The sequence below is a fragment of the Camelina sativa genome, chromosome 15 (genome assembly GCF_030686135.1).
Source record: "Camelina sativa cultivar CO46 ecotype springtype chromosome 15, ASM3068613v1".
Taxonomy (NCBI): domain Eukaryota; kingdom Viridiplantae; phylum Streptophyta; class Magnoliopsida; order Brassicales; family Brassicaceae; genus Camelina; species Camelina sativa.
Window position 1 is genome coordinate 15,259,770 of NC_141894.1, and position 22,665 is coordinate 15,282,434.

General features: G+C 35.5%; 4 protein-coding genes across 18 annotated transcripts; 1 reads left to right on the forward strand and 3 right to left on the reverse strand.

The window, feature by feature from the left end:
- The first annotated feature begins 235 nt into the window (after positions 1-235).
- LOC104748512 (DNA topoisomerase 2-like) lies at positions 236-6,643 on the forward strand. The gene is made up of 19 exons (XM_087489089.1): positions 236-1,109; positions 1,220-1,512; positions 1,600-1,666; positions 1,757-2,027; positions 2,124-2,320; positions 2,396-2,605; positions 2,708-2,821; positions 2,921-3,034; positions 3,122-3,286; positions 3,371-3,712; positions 3,785-3,918; positions 4,000-4,348; positions 4,426-4,612; positions 4,694-4,743; positions 4,840-5,277; positions 5,358-5,544; positions 5,637-5,710; positions 5,799-5,880; positions 5,989-6,643. The coding sequence occupies exons 1-19, from the start codon at positions 543-545 to the stop codon at positions 6,444-6,446; spliced, it is 4,299 nt and encodes a 1,432-aa protein (XP_087345215.1). The 5' UTR covers positions 236-542; the 3' UTR covers positions 6,447-6,643.
- Positions 6,644-6,853: 210 nt separating this feature from the next.
- Positions 6,854-11,218, reverse strand: LOC104746910 (uncharacterized). 14 transcript variants are annotated; one of them, XM_087489095.1, is made up of 9 exons: positions 11,057-11,218; positions 10,383-10,940; positions 9,852-10,292; positions 9,214-9,724; positions 7,916-9,129; positions 7,755-7,819; positions 7,568-7,648; positions 7,210-7,275; positions 6,854-7,129 (listed from the first exon to the last, which is right to left on the reverse strand). In XM_087489095.1, exons 2-8 carry the CDS (start codon positions 10,900-10,902, stop codon positions 7,243-7,245), a joined length of 2,865 nt encoding a protein of 954 aa, XP_087345221.1. In that variant the 5' UTR covers positions 10,903-10,940; positions 11,057-11,218; the 3' UTR covers positions 6,854-7,129; positions 7,210-7,242. The 14 variants fall into 14 exon arrangements, with proteins under 14 accessions (XP_087345221.1, XP_087345224.1, XP_087345223.1 ...); XM_087489098.1 differs by having other exon boundaries at positions 6,854-7,115; positions 9,214-9,715; positions 11,057-11,178; XM_087489097.1 differs by having other exon boundaries at positions 9,214-9,715; positions 11,057-11,178.
- A 92-nt stretch (positions 11,219-11,310) lies between these two features.
- On the reverse strand, positions 11,311-14,180 carry LOC104746911 (uncharacterized). 2 transcript variants are annotated; one of them, XM_010468458.3, is made up of 12 exons: positions 14,010-14,180; positions 13,829-13,928; positions 13,692-13,740; positions 13,495-13,596; positions 13,323-13,387; positions 13,174-13,233; positions 12,862-12,941; positions 12,571-12,787; positions 12,395-12,450; positions 12,138-12,266; positions 11,844-12,027; positions 11,311-11,573 (listed from the first exon to the last, which is right to left on the reverse strand). In XM_010468458.3, exons 1-12 carry the CDS (start codon positions 14,057-14,059, stop codon positions 11,448-11,450), a joined length of 1,218 nt encoding a protein of 405 aa, XP_010466760.2. In that variant the 5' UTR covers positions 14,060-14,180; the 3' UTR covers positions 11,311-11,447. The 2 variants fall into 2 exon arrangements, with proteins under 2 accessions (XP_010466760.2, XP_010466761.2); XM_010468459.3 differs by having other exon boundaries at positions 13,692-13,737; positions 14,010-14,161.
- A 5,676-nt stretch (positions 14,181-19,856) lies between these two features.
- On the reverse strand, positions 19,857-21,044 carry LOC104748513 (paired amphipathic helix protein Sin3-like 3). The gene has a single exon (XM_087487153.1). The coding sequence runs from the start codon at positions 20,985-20,987 to the stop codon at positions 19,857-19,859; it is 1,131 nt and encodes a 376-aa protein (XP_087343279.1). The 5' UTR covers positions 20,988-21,044.
- Positions 21,045-22,665: the final 1,621 nt, after the last annotated feature.

A 22,665-nucleotide genomic window follows, 5' to 3' on the forward strand; every position in this document is an offset into this window, starting at 1 on the left:
TTCAAGTAGACGGACGAAAAAACGTCCCAAATTAAGAGACGTTTCTTCTGAATTAAGCATTTTTGATTTATTTTAAAACAAAAAAAAAACGAGAGACGGCTCAAGTGCACGCCATTGCACATGGTCTTAGGTTAAATCTAGCCGTCAGATAGGCTTAGGTTAACTCCAGCCGTCAGATCTCTCCCCCCAATACACGAACATCAAAATTCTGAAAAAATATCTTTCTCCCGCTCCTATCCCAAATTCAAATTTCGAATTTTGATTCGGTCAAACACCCAACCGTTGCAATTCTCTCTCTCTCTCTCTCTCTCTCTCTCTCTCTCTCTCTCTCTCTCTATCTCTCTCTCTCTATCTCTCTCTTCAATTCATTATATCTCTCACTCAAATTCCCAATTTCAAAAAAACAAAAACGATACACAACACTCTCCTCTCTACTTTCGCGAAAACCCTAATTTCTAGATCTGTTTTCTCTTCAATCGCCTCTCTTCCGCTTCTAGATCTGAGGATCTACTCTCAAGTTTCTCCCTCAGAAACTCGCTACCATGGCTACCAAGCTCCCGCTTGAATCCAGCAGCAACGCAAATGTCGCGAAACCTCGAGCCGCCGCCGCCGCCGGGAAGACGATCGAGGAAATGTATCAGAAGAAATCTCAGCTGGAACACATCCTTCTCCGTCCTGATACCTACATCGGATCGATTGAGAAACACACCCAATCGCTTTGGGTGTATGAGAACGAAGAGATGGTTCATCGTCCCGTTACCTACGTTCCTGGATTGTATAAGATCTTTGATGAGATTCTCGTGAACGCCGCTGATAACAAACAGAGAGATCCGTCGATGGATTCTGTGCAAGTTGTGATCGATGTTGAGGAGAATCTGATTAGTGTTTGTAACACTGGAGACGGAGTTCCTGTGGAGATTCATCAGGAAGAAGGTATCTATGTGCCTGAGATGATCTTTGGTCATTTGTTGACGAGTAGTAACTACGATGATAATGTGAAGAAGACCACTGGTGGAAGGAACGGTTATGGTGCTAAGCTTACTAATATCTTCTCTACTGAGTTCGTCATAGAGACTGCTGACGGGAAGAGACTCAAGAAGTATAAGCAGGTATTGATTCGTTTCTTGCTTCTGTGTTGTTGATTCGTTTAGGAACTGAAGTTTTACTGGTTGTTGTTTCATATCTCTGGCGTAATTGATTTGTTGAGTTTATGATTTAGGTCTTTGAGAACAACATGGGGAAGAAGTCAGAACCAGTTATAACCAAGTGCAAGAAGAGTGAGAACTGGACGAAGGTTACATTCAAACCAGATTTGACGAAGTTTAACATGACTGAGTTGGAGAGCGATGTGGTTGCTTTAATGAGTAAGCGAGTGTTTGATATTGCTGGATGTTTGGGGAAGTCTGTCAAAGTTGAGCTGAATGGCAAACGAATACCAGTCAAGTCATTCACTGACTATGTGGATTTGTACCTAAATGCGGCTAACAAATCAAGGACTGAGCCTCTCCCAAGGTTTGTTCCCGTGATTTGCTATTGCTCAGTTATAACAATTGTGTTTCTTGGAATGTATCTTTGATCTTTGGTGTTTTCTGTGATTAGGATGACTGAGAAAGTTAATGACAGATGGGAAATTTGTGTTAGCTTAAGTGATGGACAGTTTCAGCAGGTGTGTATAAATTTTGCTGTGTATTAGTATTACCTTTTTTTCATATGAAGAATTGAGTAAAGCCTTAACAACGTTTTCTGCTGCTATCAGGTCAGCTTCGTCAACTCTATAGCAACGATCAAGGGTGGTACTCATGTTGATTATGTGACGAGTCAGATCACAAACTATATTGTGGGTATTGTAAACAAAAAGAGTAAAACCGCTAACGTTAAGTCCCATAATGTGAAGAACCATCTGTGGGTGTTTGTCAATGCACTGATTGACAATCCTGCTTTTGATTCCCAAACAAAAGAAACTCTGACTCTTCGACAGAGCAGTTTCGGATCCAAATGTGAGCTTTCAAAAGATCTTCTGAAGAAAGGTATGGTGTGCTTGATCTGTCTTTTTTGGGTAAGTGATGTAACTGATTTTTAGAAGAGTGATGAATCCTTTTTTTGTTATGTAATGTTTGTTTTAGTGGAAAAATCTGGCGTAGTGGAGAATCTGCTTTCATGGGCCGATTTCAAGCAGAGCAAAGACCTAAAGAAAAGTGATGGAGCCAAAACAGGGAGGGTTGTAGTTGAGAAGTTAGAGGATGCAAACGAAGCTGGAGGGAAGAACTCTAAAAACTGTACGTTGATTTTGACTGAAGGTGATTCAGCCAAAAGTCTAGCTGTAAGTGGTTCTGATCTATAGTTTCTGCCACCTTTCATATTTTATCACAACATTCCTAATACTCGTTATGGTCAGATGGCGGGTAGGTCTGAAGTGGGTCAAGACTATTATGGTGTGTTTCCGCTTCGAGGAAAGCTATTGAATGTTAGGGAAGCCAGCACCACTCAGATTACAAACAATAAGGAAATTGAGAACTTAAAAAAAATTCTTGGGCTAAAGCAACATATGAAGTACGAGAATGTTAACTCATTGAGATATGGCCATATGATGATCATGACTGATCAAGTATGTTTACAGTCTACTTCTTATCTTTACGCTCAGTGCTGTATTCTATATATATATATATGTTTTCTTGACGAAATCTCTCTCTCTCTCCACCTTGTTCAGGATCATGATGGTTCCCATATAAAGGGCCTCCTAATCAATTTTATCCACTCTTTCTGGCCGTCGTTACTCAAAATTCCATCATTCATAGTTGAGTTTATAACACCCATTGTGAAGGTAAGTAGAAAGACTTTATCCTTCTTTCATAAATTTTTATAGCGCTTGATATAGTAGATAAAAGAATGCTAACAACTGCCCTGAACATATCATACTCAGGCTAAGCACAAGAAGACTAAAAAAGTTTTGTCATTTTTCTCAATGCCTGAGTACGAAGACTGGAAAGAAAGTCTGCGGGGTAATGCAACCGGATGGACTATCAAATACTACAAGGTTTTCTTTCTGTTATAACTATTTCGAGACGAACTTTTTGTAAGTGCTCAAGTTCACTGCATACTAATTGTCCATATATCTTTCCAGGGGTTGGGTACAAGTGATAATGTGGAGGGGAAAGAGTACTTTCGTAATCTTAGTCTTCACAAAAAGGATTTTGTTTGGGAGGATGAACAAGATGGAGAAGCCATTGAACTTGCTTTCAGTAAAAAGAAGATTGAAGCCCGAAAAAATTGGCTTTCGAACTATGTGGTATGGAGGATTTGAGTTATCTTTTAAAATATCTGTTTTCTGCTTATTACATCTGCCTATTCTGATTTCCTCTATTCCATTCAGCCTGGCACTCATCTTGATCAGAGAGAACCGAAAGTTACATACAGTGACTTCGTGAACAAAGAACTGATCTTGTTCTCCATGGCGGATCTTCAACGGTCAATTCCCTCAATGGTTGATGGGCTTAAGCCCGGTCAGAGAAAGATACTTTTCTGTGCATTCAAGAAAAACTTAATTAAAGAAATTAAGGTTGCCCAATTCGTTGGTTATGTATCGGAGAATTCAGCTTATCATCATGGCGAGCAGAGTCTTTCCAGCACTATCATAGGCATGGCACAGGATTACTTGGGCAGCAACAATATCAACTTACTTAAACCAAATGGCCAATTTGGTACACGAGCTTCGGTAAGTATAGCTAATAGACCAACTGTTCTCATTAATCTATGCTTGTGCTCATCATAGTGTACCTAATTGTAGGGTGGAAAAGATGCAGCTAGTGCAAGATACATTTTCACTGAACTCTCTCCTGTAACAAGGATCTTGTTTCCCAAGGATGATGATGTCCTACTTGATTACTTGAACGAAGATGGGCAAAAGATAGAGCCAACTTGGTAATTCTTTCCCCTCCTTAATTGTTTGTTTTTTTTTTTCTCTTTTCAGACTAGTTAACTTAATATGTTAATGCTGGTTAGGTACATGCCCATAATTCCAACCGTACTTGTCAATGGCTCTGAAGGCATTGGAACTGGGTGGAGCACGTTCATACCGAACTACAACCCTAGAGAGATTGTTGCTAACATAAGGCGTCGACTCAATGGTGAAAGTGTGGTTCCTATGGATCCTTGGTATAGAGGGTTTAAAGGAACTATTGAGAAAACTGCGTCCAAGGAAGGTGGTTGTACCTACACAATCACTGGTCTATATGAGGAAGTTGATGACACAACTATTAGCATTACGGAGCTGCCCATCAGAAGGTGGACTGATGATTATAAACAATTCTTGCACTCATTAAAGACAGATAATGGTGCCCCCTTTCTCCAGGTAGAATGCATGCTTTAATTAGAAACTAAACTAGTATTTTTTTATGCCGCTTTCTGAGTCGTTCTTTTTTTCTGCAGGACGTCAGGTCATACAGTGACGCTTCATCTGTGAGTTTTGACCTTAAATTGAGTGAAGAGAACATGCTGGAGGCTCGGCAAGAGGGCTTTCTTAAGAAATTCAAACTCACCACTACAATCTCTACAAGTAATATGCATCTCTTTGATAAAAAAGGTGTTATAAAGAAATATGCGTCTCCAGAACAAAGTAAGAAGATATCCAACTTGTCTTCATTCTGTTTTTTTTTCTCCTCTATAAGACATACTAATGTTACATCCTATGTTGCAGTCCTTGAAGAGTTCTTTGACCTCAGGCATGAATACTATGAGAAGAGAAAGGTTTGAAAACGAACTACGATTCAGTCCTTTAGAGGTTTTAGTCATCATGGTAATGTTCTAACATAAACTGTCTTAACTGTCTTCTGATGTATACAGGATACTATGCTGAAGAATCTGGAACTTGAGCTGCTGAAACTAGAAAACAAAGTGAAGTTCATTCTTGGAGTTGTCAGTGGAGAAATCATAGTGAATAATAGAAAGAAAGCTGATCTTGTTGAGGACTTGAGACAGAGAGGGTTTACACCGTTTCCTAAGAAGTTAATGCCTGTAGAAGCTGCAGTTGCTGGAGCAGTTGATGCAGCTGAAGAATCTGAAGAAAGCTCAGTGGATCCTGCAGATTCCGCAGACACTTATATACCCGGCTCAGAGTATGACTACCTATTGGCAATGGCTATAGGATCGTTGACTATAGAGAAAGTCCAGGAGTTATTGTCAGACAGAGATAAAATGATTGAAACAGTTGAGGACTTGAAAAAACACACACCAGAATCCCTCTGGCTCAGAGACCTGGATTCTCTTGACAAGGAACTAGATGTAAGGACTCACAAAGCTATCCCTTATATAACGCTTAATATTTAATTTGTCACTGATATATCTTGTTCCTCATATTGCAGAAACTTGATAAGGCCGATGCTAAAGCCGAAATAGAGAGAAAGGTAGCACTGGAAAAAATCAGGGCCAGTTCTGGAGCACCAGTAAAGGCTAAAAAACAGGCGCCAAAGAAACCGGTAGCAAAGAAGACGACAAAGAAAGCCAGTGAATCCGAAACAACAGAGGCTTCCTATTCAGCAATGGACACTGGTTAGTCTCCTCGTACTCCAGCGTTTTCATTGCGTTTTGTTTTCTTGGTTGGATCTAATATACATTGGAAACTTTTTTTTTGATTCTATAAGATAACAACGTAGCAGAAGTGGTGAAGCCAAAAGGTAGACAAGGAGGAGCCAAAAAGAAGGCCCCAGCTGCAAAGGTGATTATTGCTTATAGTTAATTGATAGGTTGAATTGAATGACAGTAGAATCTGAAAACACTTGAGCTGTTCGGTTTTTGTTTTGCAGGAGGTTCAGGAGGATGAAATGTTGGATCTAGCACAACGGCTTGCTCAATACAATTTTGGCTCAGCAGCTGCGGATTCAAGCAGTAAGCTGATACACATTTTTGACAAAGAAGCATTGATCTAACACAAGCTATTGTATGTAATTTGGGTGCTAAAGTTAAGTCTTGTCTTTCTTGTGGTTTTATCAACAGAAGCAACTGAAACATCGAAAGCAATTGACGTGGACGATGATGATGATGACGTGGTAGTTGAGGTAGCTGCACCAGCAAAGAAAGGAGGAAGAAAACCGGCGGCAAGTAAAGCCGCAAAACCACCAGCAGCTCCGAGGAAAAGAGGGAAGCAGGCGGTTGCTTCAACAGAGGTTGCGGCGATTGGTGTGTCTCCGGAGAAGAAAGTGAGGAAGATGAGATCGTCTCCGTTTAACAAGAAGAGTAGTTCAGTGATGAGCAGGTTGGCTAACAAGGAAGAGGAGAGCAGCGAGAATGTGGCTGGAAACTCATCGTCGGAGAAATCTGAAGATGTTGCTGCGAAATCGAGGCCTCAGAGAGCTAATAGGAGGAAAATGACGTATGTGTTGAGCGATTCAGAGAGTGAATCTGCGAATGATTCTGAGTTTGATGACATTGAAGACGACGAAGATGATGAGTGATTAGAGTGAGAGAACTAACTCGGTTCTTGATATGATTCAGTTTCAAACTTTTTTTAAGTTTCTCTCTCTCTCGTCTTCTTTAGATTTGGTATTATTCTGTAATGAAACATGAAAGACATGTATCTCTCTAACGTTTGCCTCAACTCTAGATTGTTTAAGCGTTTGGTCTTATCAAATCATTCTCTTTGGTTGGTTAAGTAGATATTGCATATGAATCTGTTTGTTTTAGCATAAATAAGCGGGTTGGTGGTACATATCCAAATTTGGTCATTCTTTAGGAGCAATAGCAGAATTTGGAGATTATTTTCTTTACATACAACTTACAAAAGGTGTGTAGAGGAAAAAAATTTACACATTGCGGATAAACATGTTGACAATTAAAGGTGACTTGGGACAGTAGAAGTTAGTTAAGGGACAAAAAAGTTTGGGATTTCTATGTCAAAGTATTAATTTTTTTGGTTCTTTCATAAGCAGCAAAGCTCCATCGACGGACCGTGGCAAAAAAATGCCAAAGTAATACAACAAAGAGTTGCTGACGACAAACCAAGAACAACATTAAGGAGATCTAAACGAATAGAAAAACCGCAGAAACTCTCCAGGAAACGTTAAGTTGTGGATGGTTCTTGGTACTTCTGGGAGGGATTCACTGGAATGGAGTTCACGGGTTTGCTGCAGCATTGAACCTGAAGGTAGTAAGTCGGAAGTCAAAAACTCAAATGGAGACAGGGTAAGTATTTAAAATCGGCAAGCACGTTGAAATTACCTTTTACGTACGTAAAGACTTCAGATCTTCTTCCTATGATTCCAGAATCATCCTTTTCTCCTCCATCTGATTTTAAAGTTCAAACGTGTGAAAAAGGGTGTATAGAAGAAACTAAGCAGATATGTGGTATAGCTCCAATCTTTTTCTAACAGGAAATGAACAAATCTCTGTACAATATAAAGCAACAAGAAGACAACCAGTGACATGCAAGAGAAAGTATCAGGGTGCAATATATGTGTTAACTCTGTAACCACTACGGAAATTACTCATGTTTTGCCTTAGCAAGATGAAACTTTTGTTGAGATATATTTATATGTTCATTCACACAAACTTCTTCTCCTAGAAAATAAAATCGCACCTTAATCTTCTCATCATCATTCGCATTCCATATTTCCACTGAGCTGCTAGATGGTTGATTCTCTTTTGACTTCTCCACATCCTATAATAAGAATCACACAACTCTCAAAACAAAGCTTTTTCTATTCCAGCAAAAAGACATTTACTCAGGAATTACAAGGCAATAGTAATCTATTCAATCCAGTAACCTGAGATGACATCGAATCCAGTGTCGATAGAAGACCTTCACTGTTCCTTTCCAGCGGACTAGAATCTGTCGAGTTCGTTAAAGAACACTCATGATGAGAATATGGATACAATGCTTCTCCATTAAAAAAAATACAACTATTTCGTTTTATGATAAACATACCTGAATTTGCATCTCCATCGTCAACTTTCTCATCATCTGAGTGGGGTTTCTCATTCACAGATTTTGATCCAGAGTGTCTTTTCTTGATCTTATGACCTTCTTCTGAACTAACAGGAGATGAGGACCGCAATCTTTCATGACGTTTTGACCTTTTTTCTCTTGAACTGTTCTTTTTCTCTATTGATCTTGACCTGGAGTGGCGCTTACGTCTTGATTTTTTTTCATCAGAATATCCTGGGGATGACCTAATATCTCTCCCTTTCTTACCCTCAGTTGATGGTGACCTCGACCGTCTTCCACTCCGACGCTTGGACTTTTTGTCCCTGCTCCGACTCTCCTTGTTATAACTTCGCTTATCTTCCACTGATTTCGACCTGGACCTCCTTCGACGTGATCCTGTGTTTCTGTCTTCATCCAGCTTACTTTTCCCAACAGACCTGTTTTTCGTTTCCAATGATCTAGACCTGGACCTGGACCTGGACCTTCCCCTCCTCTCTTTCATATCATAGTTCTCATCTAAAGATTTTGACCTGCGCCTACTGGGGCGGAGATTCAGATCATCATCGTCTTGAGCAACATCAACATTCTCATGAGAACCATTGTCATTTTCCAATGATCTGGACCTAGTCCTCCCTCTGTGTTTCTGTTTGGTTTCATCAGAATTTCGAGATGCGTCTCTGGTTTTACTCCTACCTTCACGAGATCTTGACCTCGACCGCTTTTTGTGATGTTTCAGTTCCTCATCTCTAGCCTCATCCTTCATCTCTGCAGAATCTTCCGCCGATCTAGATCTTGAACGTGTTCTACGTTTTAGTTTGTTTTCTTCCTTACGTCGCCTCGGTGATCGTGAAACAGCACGAGATGATTTCTTATCTCTACGTGATGAGCTATCGCGCCCATGTCTTGACAGCTCTGAATCTTCTTTTCCAGATTTTCTCTTTTTGGGACTTACACTCCTACTTCTCCTTAAACTGGAAGAATGGTGTTCATCTGATCTACCGTATCTCCTACTTTCAGAAATATCCCTAGAATCTCTATATGGCCGCCTTCTCCCCTCATAAGTTGATCGCCGGTGATACCTTAATGGTGATCTCGATCTATGACTTCTTGGACGACGAAACGGTGGTGAATAGGACGGAGATCTCCGCCTTCGCCTGTAACTAATTGGTGATTTTGACTTTGATCTCGACCTCGCAGGAGAGTTAGATGGCGACCTGCACAAGAGAGGTGACTATCAGTTCAGGTTTCAAATTTTGTATTCGAGAGAAACATCTATAAAATTTGTATTAGAAGCCCACCTAGACTTATGATGAGCTTCTTTTTCATCATTTCCAACTCCATCAGGTCTCAGTTTCCTACTTATCTCTGCAGCTCTAGCTGCTGCAAGCTCGGTGGCAGACTTCATGGTGGCAGCTCTATTTGCTGCCTGCTGAGTGGCCACGGCTTGTTGCATTAGTATAGCCTGTTGAAATTGCATCTGCTGCATCGCGACGGCCTGTTGCATCATCATTGGTAGTGAGGACGAAGAATTATTTGAAGATGGTTTCTGAGGAAGTGATTTTGCAATCTCAACATTCAATGGTCTACCAAAGACTTCCGTATTGTTTAATGCCAAAGCAGCTGTTGCTTCTTCCGAATTTGAGTATTCTATGTAGGCAAGGTTCTTTGAATCAGTTATACTACAGTCAACTACTGTGCCACAGAAGCTAAATAGCTGCCTAAGTTGTTCAGTTGTAAGCGATGGACTTAGGTTGCTAACTTGGAGAAATTTCTTCAATGAATCCCCCTTCTCTCCTCTTTCTGGAGAACCTAAATCAGAAGCTACTTTAACTCATGTGTATCACAAAATAAAAGAAAACTAGATAAATATCTACTGGAGATTCAACTTGACATCGAAAGATAAATATGGAGAGACTAGCATTGAAAGGCACAATACCTAAAGATCCCTTGTTTGATTGAGCCTGTGCTTGCATCTGAGAAGCATGAGCTTGAAGGGCTTGTGCGGCAACAATGGCCTGCGCAGCAGCCATCGCTGCAGCAGAAGGAGCCATAGGCACCTGACTTAGGTTACCCATACTTGTCGTTGCAGCTATAGCAGTCATCAGCAAATTCTGAGGAGGATGGTTTAACTTGCACATAGTAGTGTTCACACATCTACCATTAAGATATTCCCGACAGACTTCCCCAAGCGAAGCTCCAACTCCAGGCAAAATAGCACCACCTGAAGGACCAGAGGAAATGCCTGGAACCATTCCCAACAACCCCGGGAAAGCACCCGAAACAGAACCTGTGTAATTCGGCATGTTTGGCATGGTTTGATTTATAAGATTCGAATATGAAGCTGGAGCAGAACCCATCAGTCCAGTCGAAGAAGACCCTGTTTCAGAATTCCATAAAGTCAAGACCTTTACCAATCAAACAAAGTTTCTATATACATAAAGAGTCTTGTGATCGTATTGATTTTTACCTTGGCTAAAGAAGACAGGAAAGGGACTTCCCATGATGGCACTCCCATTGCATTCAATATTAACCATATAGTTTCCTCTCTTAGGCACAACATAAGTAACAGCATAACTCCCATCTCCAACATCTTTAACCACTCCTTGTTGATCAGTACCACCAACACCAACACCAGGAGACACTCTAACTCTAATCAAAGCTCCACCATTAGGAACCTTCCTTCCATCTGAATCCTTTGTGACAACAACAAATGTACAAGGCACACAAGCCGTTCCACCACCAACCCCAGCACCCGAAGCTGTGGACTTGCTAGGATCCACAGGACCAATTGGTTTCCTCGACAAGTAATCAGATTCATCATCATCCGAATCACTATCAGATTCCTGATGTACCACGGAAGACGGTGCAACAGCTTCAATCAAATGCGTGGTTTGGTCTACACCTCTGAATGTAGCTTCAAAGGCTGCTTTTGCCGCAGCGTCTTTCTCACCTTCGTCTTTGATTTTCGCATCTTCCGCATGTTTCATCCAAAAGGGCTTACCAGCAGCAGCGGCTGAACCACGATCTGAAGCCATCAAAACCAAAAAGTACCAACTTTTTTGTTCTTCAATCTCAGATGAGAGCTAAATCCCTAATTCGGGAATTACAATCGAAAAGAAGCAGAGCCTAAGATTCCATTACCGAATAACTAAAAATAGCAGCAGAATGGTGAAATCGAAGGTTGAATTTGCAGTTTTAGGGTTTCTGAGAAATCTAAGACGACGAAGGAAGAAGAAGAAGAAGAAGAAGAAGAAGAAAAAGGTCGAATCTTTTTTATCTAAACTAACATTAACTTACTTCGCTATATTTGCATCTTTGGTCCTCATATATGTCAAACTTACATATTTGATCGCGTACTTTCAATACACGTGAATCGAATACGTAAGAGTTCAGAATACGCTGAGGAAGTTTATGATAGATGGGAGGTTTGCATGTAACATTGTAACTAACAGATAAGAATTTTTACAATTCCAAAAGTTGCAGATAACACAAAGCAAGACAACAATAAGGTAGGTTGCTCTTCTTGGTACTTTCACTTTTGGGAGGATTCATTGGACTGGAGTTCTTCACGGGTTTGTTGCACAAGTATTTTCTCAATAGCATCCATGAAGCCTGATAGGTTTTGCCGAGTCTGTAAATCCAACGAATTCGCTAGTTCCTGATGAGTAGAGCAAGAGACAAATTGTTAAGTATAGCTAACCAAAAGAACTTACATCTACGATGTTGCAAACTGTATTTGGTCTTAGGCCAAGGGCTTAATCATGCTATTACTATCTGAGAGGTTCGATTTTGAGAGGTTAAATCAGACTGACAGCAACGACCAGGAGAAGGAACTAATAACACCCCATCCTTATTTTTACCAACAGAAAGGACCTTTGTTTATGATGGAAGAAGAAAGTGTTGTGAGTTTGGAGAAACATTGTCTTACCTCAACTTTGCAGATAAGGCTCAGAGAAATTCCCTTTGACTGATTGTCCGAGCTCTTGAGAGATGCAAGCTTCAATGGGGTATTCAGCATTGGCCAACCATCAGAGACCTTTAAAAATGCATCAATACCTCCAGCTATATGAGCCACTATTGTTTCATCTTTGTCGTAGTATTCGAAGGTGCGCCTGCCATAGGATCATAGAACATGCAGTCAATTGGCTTGCTCAGACAACTCAATGACATGATTTAGCTACGAAAGAAATATTCAGCTCTTAAGCTGAAAGGGAAGGCTCACCTGATTCTTTTCGAACTCGTCACAATATATTTTCTCAAAGTGGTTGAAATAATTCTATCTTGCACTTTGGCGACAACCCACTGGACCGAAGATCTTGTGTCTAGCACTGCAGAGTGTAACCTTACCTGCCTGCAGTTTTAAGATATGTTATGACACACTCCTTAAGATTAAACAAAATGTAACTTTGGTAATTGAGATACAGTTTCAGATTGGTAAGTAATACAAATTTCAGGACATAAAGAAGCTAGAGCACAGACCTGAAAGAATCAGCAGCCTTGATGATGTCTCCTATGTATATATCATTTGGAAACATCTGAGAGAGAAAGTAGATTTCAATTTTATTCACAGGAATCAACAAACAGATACATTTATCTAGATCCATGCAAAACTAAAACATAACAGTCAGCAGTGAAAGAACGGAGAGTGTCGTTACCTCCAGTTTTGAAATCTCTGTAGTTTTATCCTTCAGGTATATTATCAATTCATGGATCAATTCAGATGGCTCAGTAGTGTGTTCAAATTTGTGCTGTCCAGGCAAGCCGTCTAGTTCTGGAATATATGTTCGGAGTTGGAGCCTAATAAAGTTTCCATCAAACTCGAGCACCTTCAAGCCTGTCAATGCGTCTTCAACTTGTTCTGCAGCATCAAACCTGAAGGTAGAAGAAGTGAAGAACTCTAATGAAGACAGGGTAAGGGTGTAAATCTGAAAGAACATTTAAATCACCTTTTACGTATAGAATCCAGATCTTCCAATGATTTAAGAATCATTTTTTTCTCCTCCATCTGATTTTCGAGTTCAAAGATCTGAAAAAAACATGTGAGTGTATATAAACAAAGAAGATAGGATCTTTTTGCCTCAACGTGCTCGGGAAAAGTAGTTTAGTACACTCTACCACATTAGCTCTAATCGATCAGGCAAATCAAGAGTTGAAATAACTGAAAGATAATATTGTGAAAAGATGAAATTTTGTTGAGATATATACATGTTCTACACACACAAGCTTCTTCTCCTAAAAAAACCAATAAAATACCGCACCTTAAACTTGTCATCATCATTCACTTCACATACTTCCATTGAGCTGTTAGATGGTGGATCCTAAAATGAGAATCACATAACCCTCAAAAATAAGAATAACATAACTCTCACTGAGGAATTATAATGAACAATGTATTCAAGACAGTAACCTGTGATGACATAGAATCCAGAGACAATAAAAGACCTTCAAGATCCCTTTCCAGCCTACTAGAATCTAACAAACTCATAAAAGAAAAACTCATATTGTAAAAATAAATAAAGTAGGACATAGATACCATGCTTCTTCAACATGAAATAAGTGGAAGAAAACTAACATAATACCTTCAGCATGAGACCTAGAAAGACGTTCAATCTCTTCAGAAACTTTGGCACTTTCAGCCTCCACAGAATGAAGCTCCTTTCTCAAATACTCCAAGTAAGCCTCTGTGAGATTCATATAAAATCTTTCTAACATTTACTAAATTAAACCACCAGTTACTAAATTCTCACAAAGAAAGGGTTCAAAGCAAATAGCAAACCTGAATCTTCAACATCGCTGTAATCTTCAACAATCTCATTCACGTTCTTCTACACAAATCCCATAAACATGTGAAAAATTTAGCCATCTATCCCAAATTTAATTAGACCACAAAAATCCTAAATTTATCGCAATTACTTGAAACTGAAGAACAAAATCTTGGACCAGAGTCTCGGAATCGGATTCTCCAGGTTCGCCTCTGCAGTTCCGGTGAATGAACTCGAGCTCTTTCACGCGGCTGAGAGAGAACAAAACAAAATAGATGAACAAGCAAACACAAAAACCAAGGACTCGAGAGAGACGAGGAAGAAAAAAAAACCTGCGAATCGCTTGGAGATCGAGAGATCCGTCGTGGGTATCTTCTTCCATTGAAGAAAGCTTCAACCTTGATGATGAATTTTGGCGCTTACTGTTCCAAGTGAAGAGAGTGTTGTAGCGGTGAAGTTGAAAAGCAGAGAAGACAGATTTCAATTTTCAAATGGGAAAGGTTAAAGAGAAAACATAACCTTGTAAAATCACCCCTAGATTTATACTTTTATTCGACATTCAACCCAAAAATTATATTTTTAGTCAATTAGACCCTCAGAAATGGAGCTAACTACAATTCCGGTTCAATTTATGATGGTCAAGTATTGGACCGGTTGGTTTGTTCTGTTTAAGTCTTTAGAGATGTTCTGTTTAGAGATTTAGCTTTTCAAGTACTTTAATTTGATTTATATACATACTGTATATGAAAGATTTCAATACTCCAGAACAAATTATTGTTTGTTATAAGCAAATTTTTCTAACATGGTTGGACTTACGAATTTTTATAATAAAGTGTCTCAGATCAACTAGTGCCCAAAATTCAATTTGCGTTTAATTTAATTTATTTTTTCAGTTTAAATAGTTGAATTTTTCTTATAACCAATTGAATTATTACACAATTATATATATATATATATATTATTTTTGAAAACAAGTAATCGACTTATACTTAGCTGATTAACATATCTTATTATATAAAGTTTGATGTTAAAGTTACTTATTAACAAAATCGTGACACGTGTCAATTATATCATTCAGATGTTGACACATGTCAATTCCAAATATTTAAAATTTTTTAAAAATAAAAATGTAAAAATTCAAAACTTACCAGAAATATAAAAGTAAAATAGAAAAAAAAAACCTAATTTTATCTAAAACTATAAAGAAATTATATTATTTTATCTAATTAGTTATACAATTAATTACTGTTTCTAAAAAAATATAAATACTCACCTTTTCATAAAGAAAGAGATTGTTGAAGTTAAAAAAAAAATAGATCGTCTCGTATTTTTTTCACCAATCAAATAATTTATTCAAGAAGAATGCTATTATATTGTAATATATAAGTTAGGATTATGTAAGATTAACGAATGCAATTTTGTAACTATAAAAAATGTTAAAGTGAAGAGATATGTAATAGATTATATTTAATGTGTTTGTAAAGACAATTTGTTGGTAGTAGTAAAGACTAAAAAGTATATTTTAACAGTAAAATATATTTGTGTGTACAAATACACTTTTAATGGTAATGTAGATAGTAAATTTGTAAATAGATATACATTAGTGTATTATAGCAAAAAAAAAAAACAATTATTTTCTATAACTAAAAGTTTATCTCTTTACTTTTATACATTGTTTTTACTTACGAAAAGAAATAAATATATATTATTTGTTAAAGTTAATTTTAATAACTTTGAACTCATCTACAACTATTTCTTTAACTAAAAATGTATCTATTTACATTTTTTTTCAACCAAACAATAAATTAAAAGGAAATTCCTCGGTTAGTTGCCCAAGGCGGAGGGAAGGAATTTACAAAAGAAACTTCAGAGATAAGAGAACACGAAACATGGGCAAGACAATCCGCCTTCTTCTTCTTCTTCTCTTCCCTCTGGATGCATTGACAGCGATCGTGGCAAGGTGATGCTGGTAGGTCTTTCCAGTCTTCTCAGGAACTGAGCCGCAAATGACGACATCTTTCACGATCTTGGCATTCTCTGCTATGGTTTTCTTCATATCGTTAAAAAGGAGAAATTTTGGGAAATTTTAGGTTGGCCTACAACAACGCTTCTAGCTCTGAATGCAGGGGGGAAGGGCTCCGTCTTAGACACTTGGCCCCCAACAACAAGGTTTGCTCCTTACCAACGCAACACTACCAGTTTGTTCAAAGAAAATGTGATTAATAGTCTCAACTACAAAGTCACACCTTTTACACCAAATATCACATTTGATACCTCAGTGTATCTTTTTACTTTTATAGATATTTTTTACTTACTAAAAATATTTAATTTCTATTTTTTGTTAAATTTTATTTTATTTTAAAAACTCTAAACCCGCACATTGGGCGTTCCTAATCTAGTTTATATATAAAGAAAGAGAGAAAGGTAGAAGGCGATAATTTACTTTTATTTGTATACTTTGGTTACATCTTTTAGGTTTTGTTTTATAGCTTCCTTTTTCTAATCCAATTTGCTAATTAGTAGTCCTGTTAAGTCTTGCTTAAACTATATATATACTTACTTCTTTCTAGCTTTTGCTTTTACAACCTAAAATTCTCTAGTTTCGTTGATTTTTGAATTCAACGTTTATTACTCTCTCGAGCTATCGATACTTCCGCAGCGCAAGCGATTCATTAATGAATTAAATACTCATTTTCAAAACAAGGTCATTACTTTTAATCTATGAAGTACATTTATGAAATAATTACTCATTTTCAAAAGAAATATCATTACTTTTAATCTACACTAGTACATTTTGAATCACATTTATGAAATAAATCTTCATTTCCAAAAAAAATGTCATTAATTTTAATCTATACTAGTATTTTTGAAGTACATTAATGAAATAATTTCTCATTTTCAAAAGAATATCATTAATTTTAATATGTAATAGTATTTTTGAAGTACATTTATAAAATAAATCCTCAGTTTCAAAAGATGTCATTACTTTTAATATATACTAGAATTTTGAAGTACATTTATGAAATAAATTCTAATTTTCAAAAGAAAGTCATTACTTTTAATCTATAGTTCTATACTAGTATTTTTGAAGTACATTTATGTAATAAATCCTCATTTTCAAAAGAATGTCATTGTTTTAAATATATATTAGTATTTCTGAAGTACATTTATGAAATAAATCCTCATTTTCAAAAGAAAGTCATTAATTTTAATCTATACTAGTATTTTTGAAGTACATTTATGAAATAAATCCTCATTTTCAAAAGAATGTCATTATTTTTAATATATATTCTAGTATTTCTGAAGTACATGTATGAAATAAATACTCATTTTCAAAAGAAAGTTATTACTTTTTATCTATACTAGTATTTTGAATCACATTTATTAAATAAATCCTCATTTTCAAAAGAATGTCATTACTTTTACTTTTAATTTGTACTAGTATTTTGAATCACATATATGAAATAAATCCTCATTTTTAAAAGAATGTCATTATTTTTAATTTATACTAGTATTTTTGAAGTACACTTATGAAATAAATCCTCATTTTCAAAAGAATATCATTAATTTTAATCCATACTAGTATTTTTGAAGTACATTTATGGAATAAATCCTCATTTTCAAAAGAATTTCATTACTTTCAATAAATAATAGTATTTTGAAGTACATTTATGAAATAAATTCTCATTTTCAAACCAATGTCATTAATTTTAATCTGTACTAGTATTTTTGAAATACATCTATGAAATAATTAATCATTTTCAAAAGAATTTCATTACTTTCAATCTCTATTAGTATTTTACTATTTTTTGAAGGATATTTATGAAATAAATTTTTATTTTCAAAGGAATTACAAAGAATGTTATTACTTAATCTTTATTAGTACTTTTAAAATACATTTATGAAATAAATCATTTTCAAAAGAGAGTCATTACTTTTAATCTATACTAGTATCTTTAAAGTACATTATGAAATGAATCATCATTTTCAAGAGAATTTCATTACTTTTAATCTATATTATTATTTTTTGAACGGCATTTATAAAATAAATATTCATTTTCAAAAGAATTACAAAGAATGTCGTTACTTAATCTTTACTAGTATTTTGAAATACATTTATGAAATAAATACTCATTTTCAAAAGAAAGTCCTTACTTTTAATCTATACTAGTATTTTTGAAATACATTTATGAAATAAATACTCATTTTCAAAAGAAAGTCCTTACTTTTAATTTATATTAGTATTTTTGAAATACATTTATGAAATAAATTCTCATTTTCAAAAGAATGTCATTACTTTGAATCTATAATAGTATATTTGAAATACATCTATAAAATAAATCCTCATCTTTAAAAGAATGTCATTACTTTTAATTTATACTATAGTACAGTATTTTTGACTTGAATCACTATCCATTTGATTATTGCTCTATAAACGATTCAGAATCGGGTTGGATATTCTTCACGGGACTAAGGCTTACGTTAATATTACTGGGCTGGCCTTAAATTAGTTTAATTGTTTAATAAATAATTATTTTATTTTTAATTAAACAAAATTTGTTGGAGAATCCGTTTTTTTCTTTTCGAAATAAAATTAAGAAAAATTTCTTGATGATGAATTTTGGCGCTATTGTTGTTCCAAGTGAAGAGAGTGTGTGTAGTAATGAAGTTGAAAGCGCAGTGAAGAGAAGAGACAATTTCAATTTTCGAAATGAGAAAGGACTGAAAGAGAAAACCACAATTTCAATTGAGTCCCACACTCTCTTCTTTATATAGCTGGTCCCCATATTATTTCACTCTATTTACTCGTTCAAGTTTGATAATTATATGTTGGGTTTGACAGCCGGTTCAACCATGGTTTAGCGGATTTTAGGCAGGTTTTTAAGGTTTTATCCGACTTTCTAAGAGCATTTCCAGTGGTGATTTGTGGAAAGATTTCTTTTAATTAAAAATAAAAAATATTAGAATTACATTATTGAGGAAAGAGAAATAAAAAAATGTTTCTTGTTTAGGTATTTTAGAAACTGTTTGAGAAATGTTTATCCATTTTTCTCTTTTTCTTATTAGTCAATCTTCTTTTATTAATAAAATATCTAAGTGTTCAGGTTTTAAGTATAATCCGGACCATGATACCTTCTAGTTCGCAGTTAAACCGATTTAACCGGCCGGTCCGGTTTGGGGTTTCAAAATATTACTCTCTATCCATATTTCAAAATTCCATAGCCGCTAGTTGGACGGTAAAGGTGGATCTAATGCATATGAGAGAAATGGGAGCTTGGAGCTTATAAGAGGATTAATTGAAAACTAATTTTTAATAATTATTTTATTTTTTATTTAGTATAGTAATATATAATGTGAAATATAAATTGTTTCGGAAACAAGTACAAGTTTTGAGTTGTGGATTCTTGAAGACTTGGTTAAACATGAATCCGTTCTCGACAAGCGGGGTTTCTTATTTTTTTAAAGAGAATAATAAATAGTGATCGTAATAATTCGATTTTTTATTTGAAATGGTTTTTACAACTATTTAAACTTTAGTTTTATAGCAAGGGTCTAATTAGTTAGATATCCCATGGAGATTGAAAATTTAGGAAAAAAAAAAACATCCACAAAATTATCAATACTGTACTACTTAACTTAACTCATGTAATTAAGTTTTTTTTTAAAAACAAATAGCAAGTTAAGTGTGTGTTATATACTAAAATGTCACATTTAGAAGAAAAGGTAAGGTCTTTTTAAAGGTTAACAAAGTTAATATGTACATGTTGCAATTCGTTTTAACAAAAGCAAAATATACTTGTAAAGTGTTAAGATTTATTATATCATGCAAATATTAATATTGCAAAAGATATTTAACTTTAACCACACCAAAACGAATCACTTAATTTCGGTTTGGTTCTGTTGTTTTAGAGAAGGTTGTTTTTGCTCACTCTTAGGAAAATCACAACAAATACACACTAAGTACTTTAGCCTAATTAAGGACTGTTATACGCAACTAGCTAAAGCAAAACCAAATGTAACCGATTGAAATTCCATTCTGAAATCTATTTTCACATAGTTGTTTTTGTTACCAAGTTTAGGCTGTTTAGCACAAAGTCCACATTCCACAATTAAACACAAGCCAAATCAAAACCAAAACCAAAATAATCTGTTTAAAAATTACATTGAAGAACCCTGGATCAGATTGTTGTTTCCTTCACTTCAGATTTTGGTGCATCAGAATCTATTTGCGTTGGAGAAAGTCTTTTAAAAGTTTTCTTCCAGCCACGTTTCCAGCTTTCTCGAGCAAGCGTGAGCTCTCGCAGTTTCTGATTCAACCGTTTCAAGATCACAGGTAAAGCTCTTTGGTGATCTTCTCTCACTATCTCAAACATGTCTCCATCATATAACACTTCAAGGCATCTGTAAAACTTCACACCAAGATCTTCCACTCTCATCTCTCCCCTCATAACTCTCTCCGCACTGTCCACTGCACATCTCAAAGCACTCATCAACATATCCGCCTCGTACATCTGATCTTCGCATTTAATCATCTCTTCTTCGACTCCGGTTAACACCTTACCTCCCTCGAAATCATATCTCTTCACAACACACGTGTTGTTCAGAACCGGGTCTGAGACCGGTGACCGTAGCTCCTCGGGGATAAGGCTATAGTTAGGTGTCACTCGTCGTTGAGGATTAGACCTTTTCCTTTTCTTCAGAGGGAGGTTCAAATCCTTTGGAGACAAGATTCTTTTCTCATTCTTTCTCTCCAAGTTGGTCTCATCCCACCCTCGCTCTTGCGGGCCAATCTTTGGATCACCACCAAGACAGTCTTGATCGTGTCGGGTCTCTTCAACTCCAACTTTTTGTTTTCCTTTGTCACAGTAGGCAAGTCGCATGAAGCGTTGGTAGAGAGTCTTGTGTTGCTCTATCAACTGTAGAAGATACGTAACGAATTTGTCATACCCGAATCTTTGGGAGTGGAAGCCTTTACACAAGGAAGTGTAGAGTCTCATCTCCGAAGAACTTAGTCTCTCCTCGATGGCCTTCAATAAGTCATTCAACTTCTCTTTCACTTCTGATTCTGAATGGACTTCCATCTTCTCTTTAGGGTTGGTACTATATAGTTTAACCCTAATCCGTGGACCGGCAGCAGTACTAACCTTTGGATCATTATGATTAGGGTTTTCTTCTTTCGTCTTCTTCTCATCAATCATCCGATCACGAAGATATTTTTCTCTTAGCCCACGCAAAAGAAGACTATTGAATTCGGTCTTTCCAATTATACCGTGAGTATAGTTTTGAGTCATGGTTCTAAACTCTGCCATATCTTGTTGAATTCTGAAGAATCTCCTCCTGATTAACAAAAAAGCTTTCAAAAACGAGAGAAACTAGAGATCAGGATTGGGTTTGAAAGGAGGCCTGGGCATAAAAACCGGGTTCGGATTGGGTTCGGGTTTGCCTATAAAACTCTATTGGGTTCTATTTTCTAATACCCGTGGGTTCGGGTTAGGATCGGGTAATATCCGATACCCGTTTGGGTACCCAATAAACCTGAACATATAAACATATTTATAATATTTATCATTAATATAATGCAATTACCCTAAAGTTATGATTATAATTTTGAATATTTCATTTAGTTTTATACCTAAATATCAAAAATAATCAAAATATCTAAAATATATTGTCACATAAGTCAAACTTTAACTAAATTTATTTAAATTTTATTAATTTTAATTATATTTTTTCGGGTACCCGGTAGTTCGGGTACTAATTGGGTTCTGAAAATTGTAACCCAAACCGACCCGAACCCAGTATTACCCGAACCGAACCGAACCCAAACATAGTAAAATACCCGAATGAGTTCTATTTTCCATTACCCATTAACCCGAACCCGAACGGGTAATACCCAAACCCAAACGGGTAACCCGAATGCCTAGCCCTATTTGAAAGCAAAAGCTGAGAAATATAACAAATATATATATCTCTCAGCAAGTCATAGAGTTAATAGGAGAACTAAACCTAAAGACGCACCAAATTATACAAAAATAAAATTAAGTTGCCTTATACAGTAAAACCTCTATAAATTAATACTCTATAAATTAATAAACACTATAAATTAATAAATTTTGTAGGTCCCAAGTCGAGTCACTGTAAAAATTAACAAAATTCGATAAGATAATAAGATAATAATTTTTTTGAAATCCCCATATAAAATATGGTCCCAATAATATCATAAATTAATAATCATGTAAATTTACACATATATATATATATAGTGATATAATAATGTATGTTTCTCCTAAAGCTCAATTCTATAGAACAATTGTAATGTTGTATTTTCAACCTATAACTATATATCTCTAAAATATTCTATAACATGTCATAAAAATAGTTAAATTTTAAAGTTTTCAATTTTTATTTATGCATCATTTACAATTTGATAATTTGACAGACTATTAAAATAGGAAAATTGATACTATTCATAAATTTGGATTTATGTATGTCATGTGTATATAAAAGTCAATTTGTCTATAGTATTTGTAATTAATTGTCAAAAATGTTTTCTAAATATTAAAAGTTCAATTCCTAAACCATAAAATTTACAACATTCAAAAATCTCTTATTTTGCTAAAATTGTCTCAATTCATAATTTTAAAAAATTTAAACAGTTAAAAATATATCTATAAATTAATAATTATTATCTTATAATGTAAATTAATAATTAATAATTTATAGATAAATTAATATCACTATAAATTAATAAAATATCTTGGTCCCAATATTATTAATTTATAGAGGTTTTACTGTACCTTCCTCTCTTATCTTTAATTTTTCCTTTTTTTTTTCTTTGTTGCATAGACAGACATCAAGACTTAAAATATATATATAAATATTAGTTTAGGAAGCTGATTAATTATTTATAACCAAAAATTAATCTGATCATCCATATATAAATAAATAAAATTCAAGTACTAGTTCAAAAGCTAAAAATCTTCTATA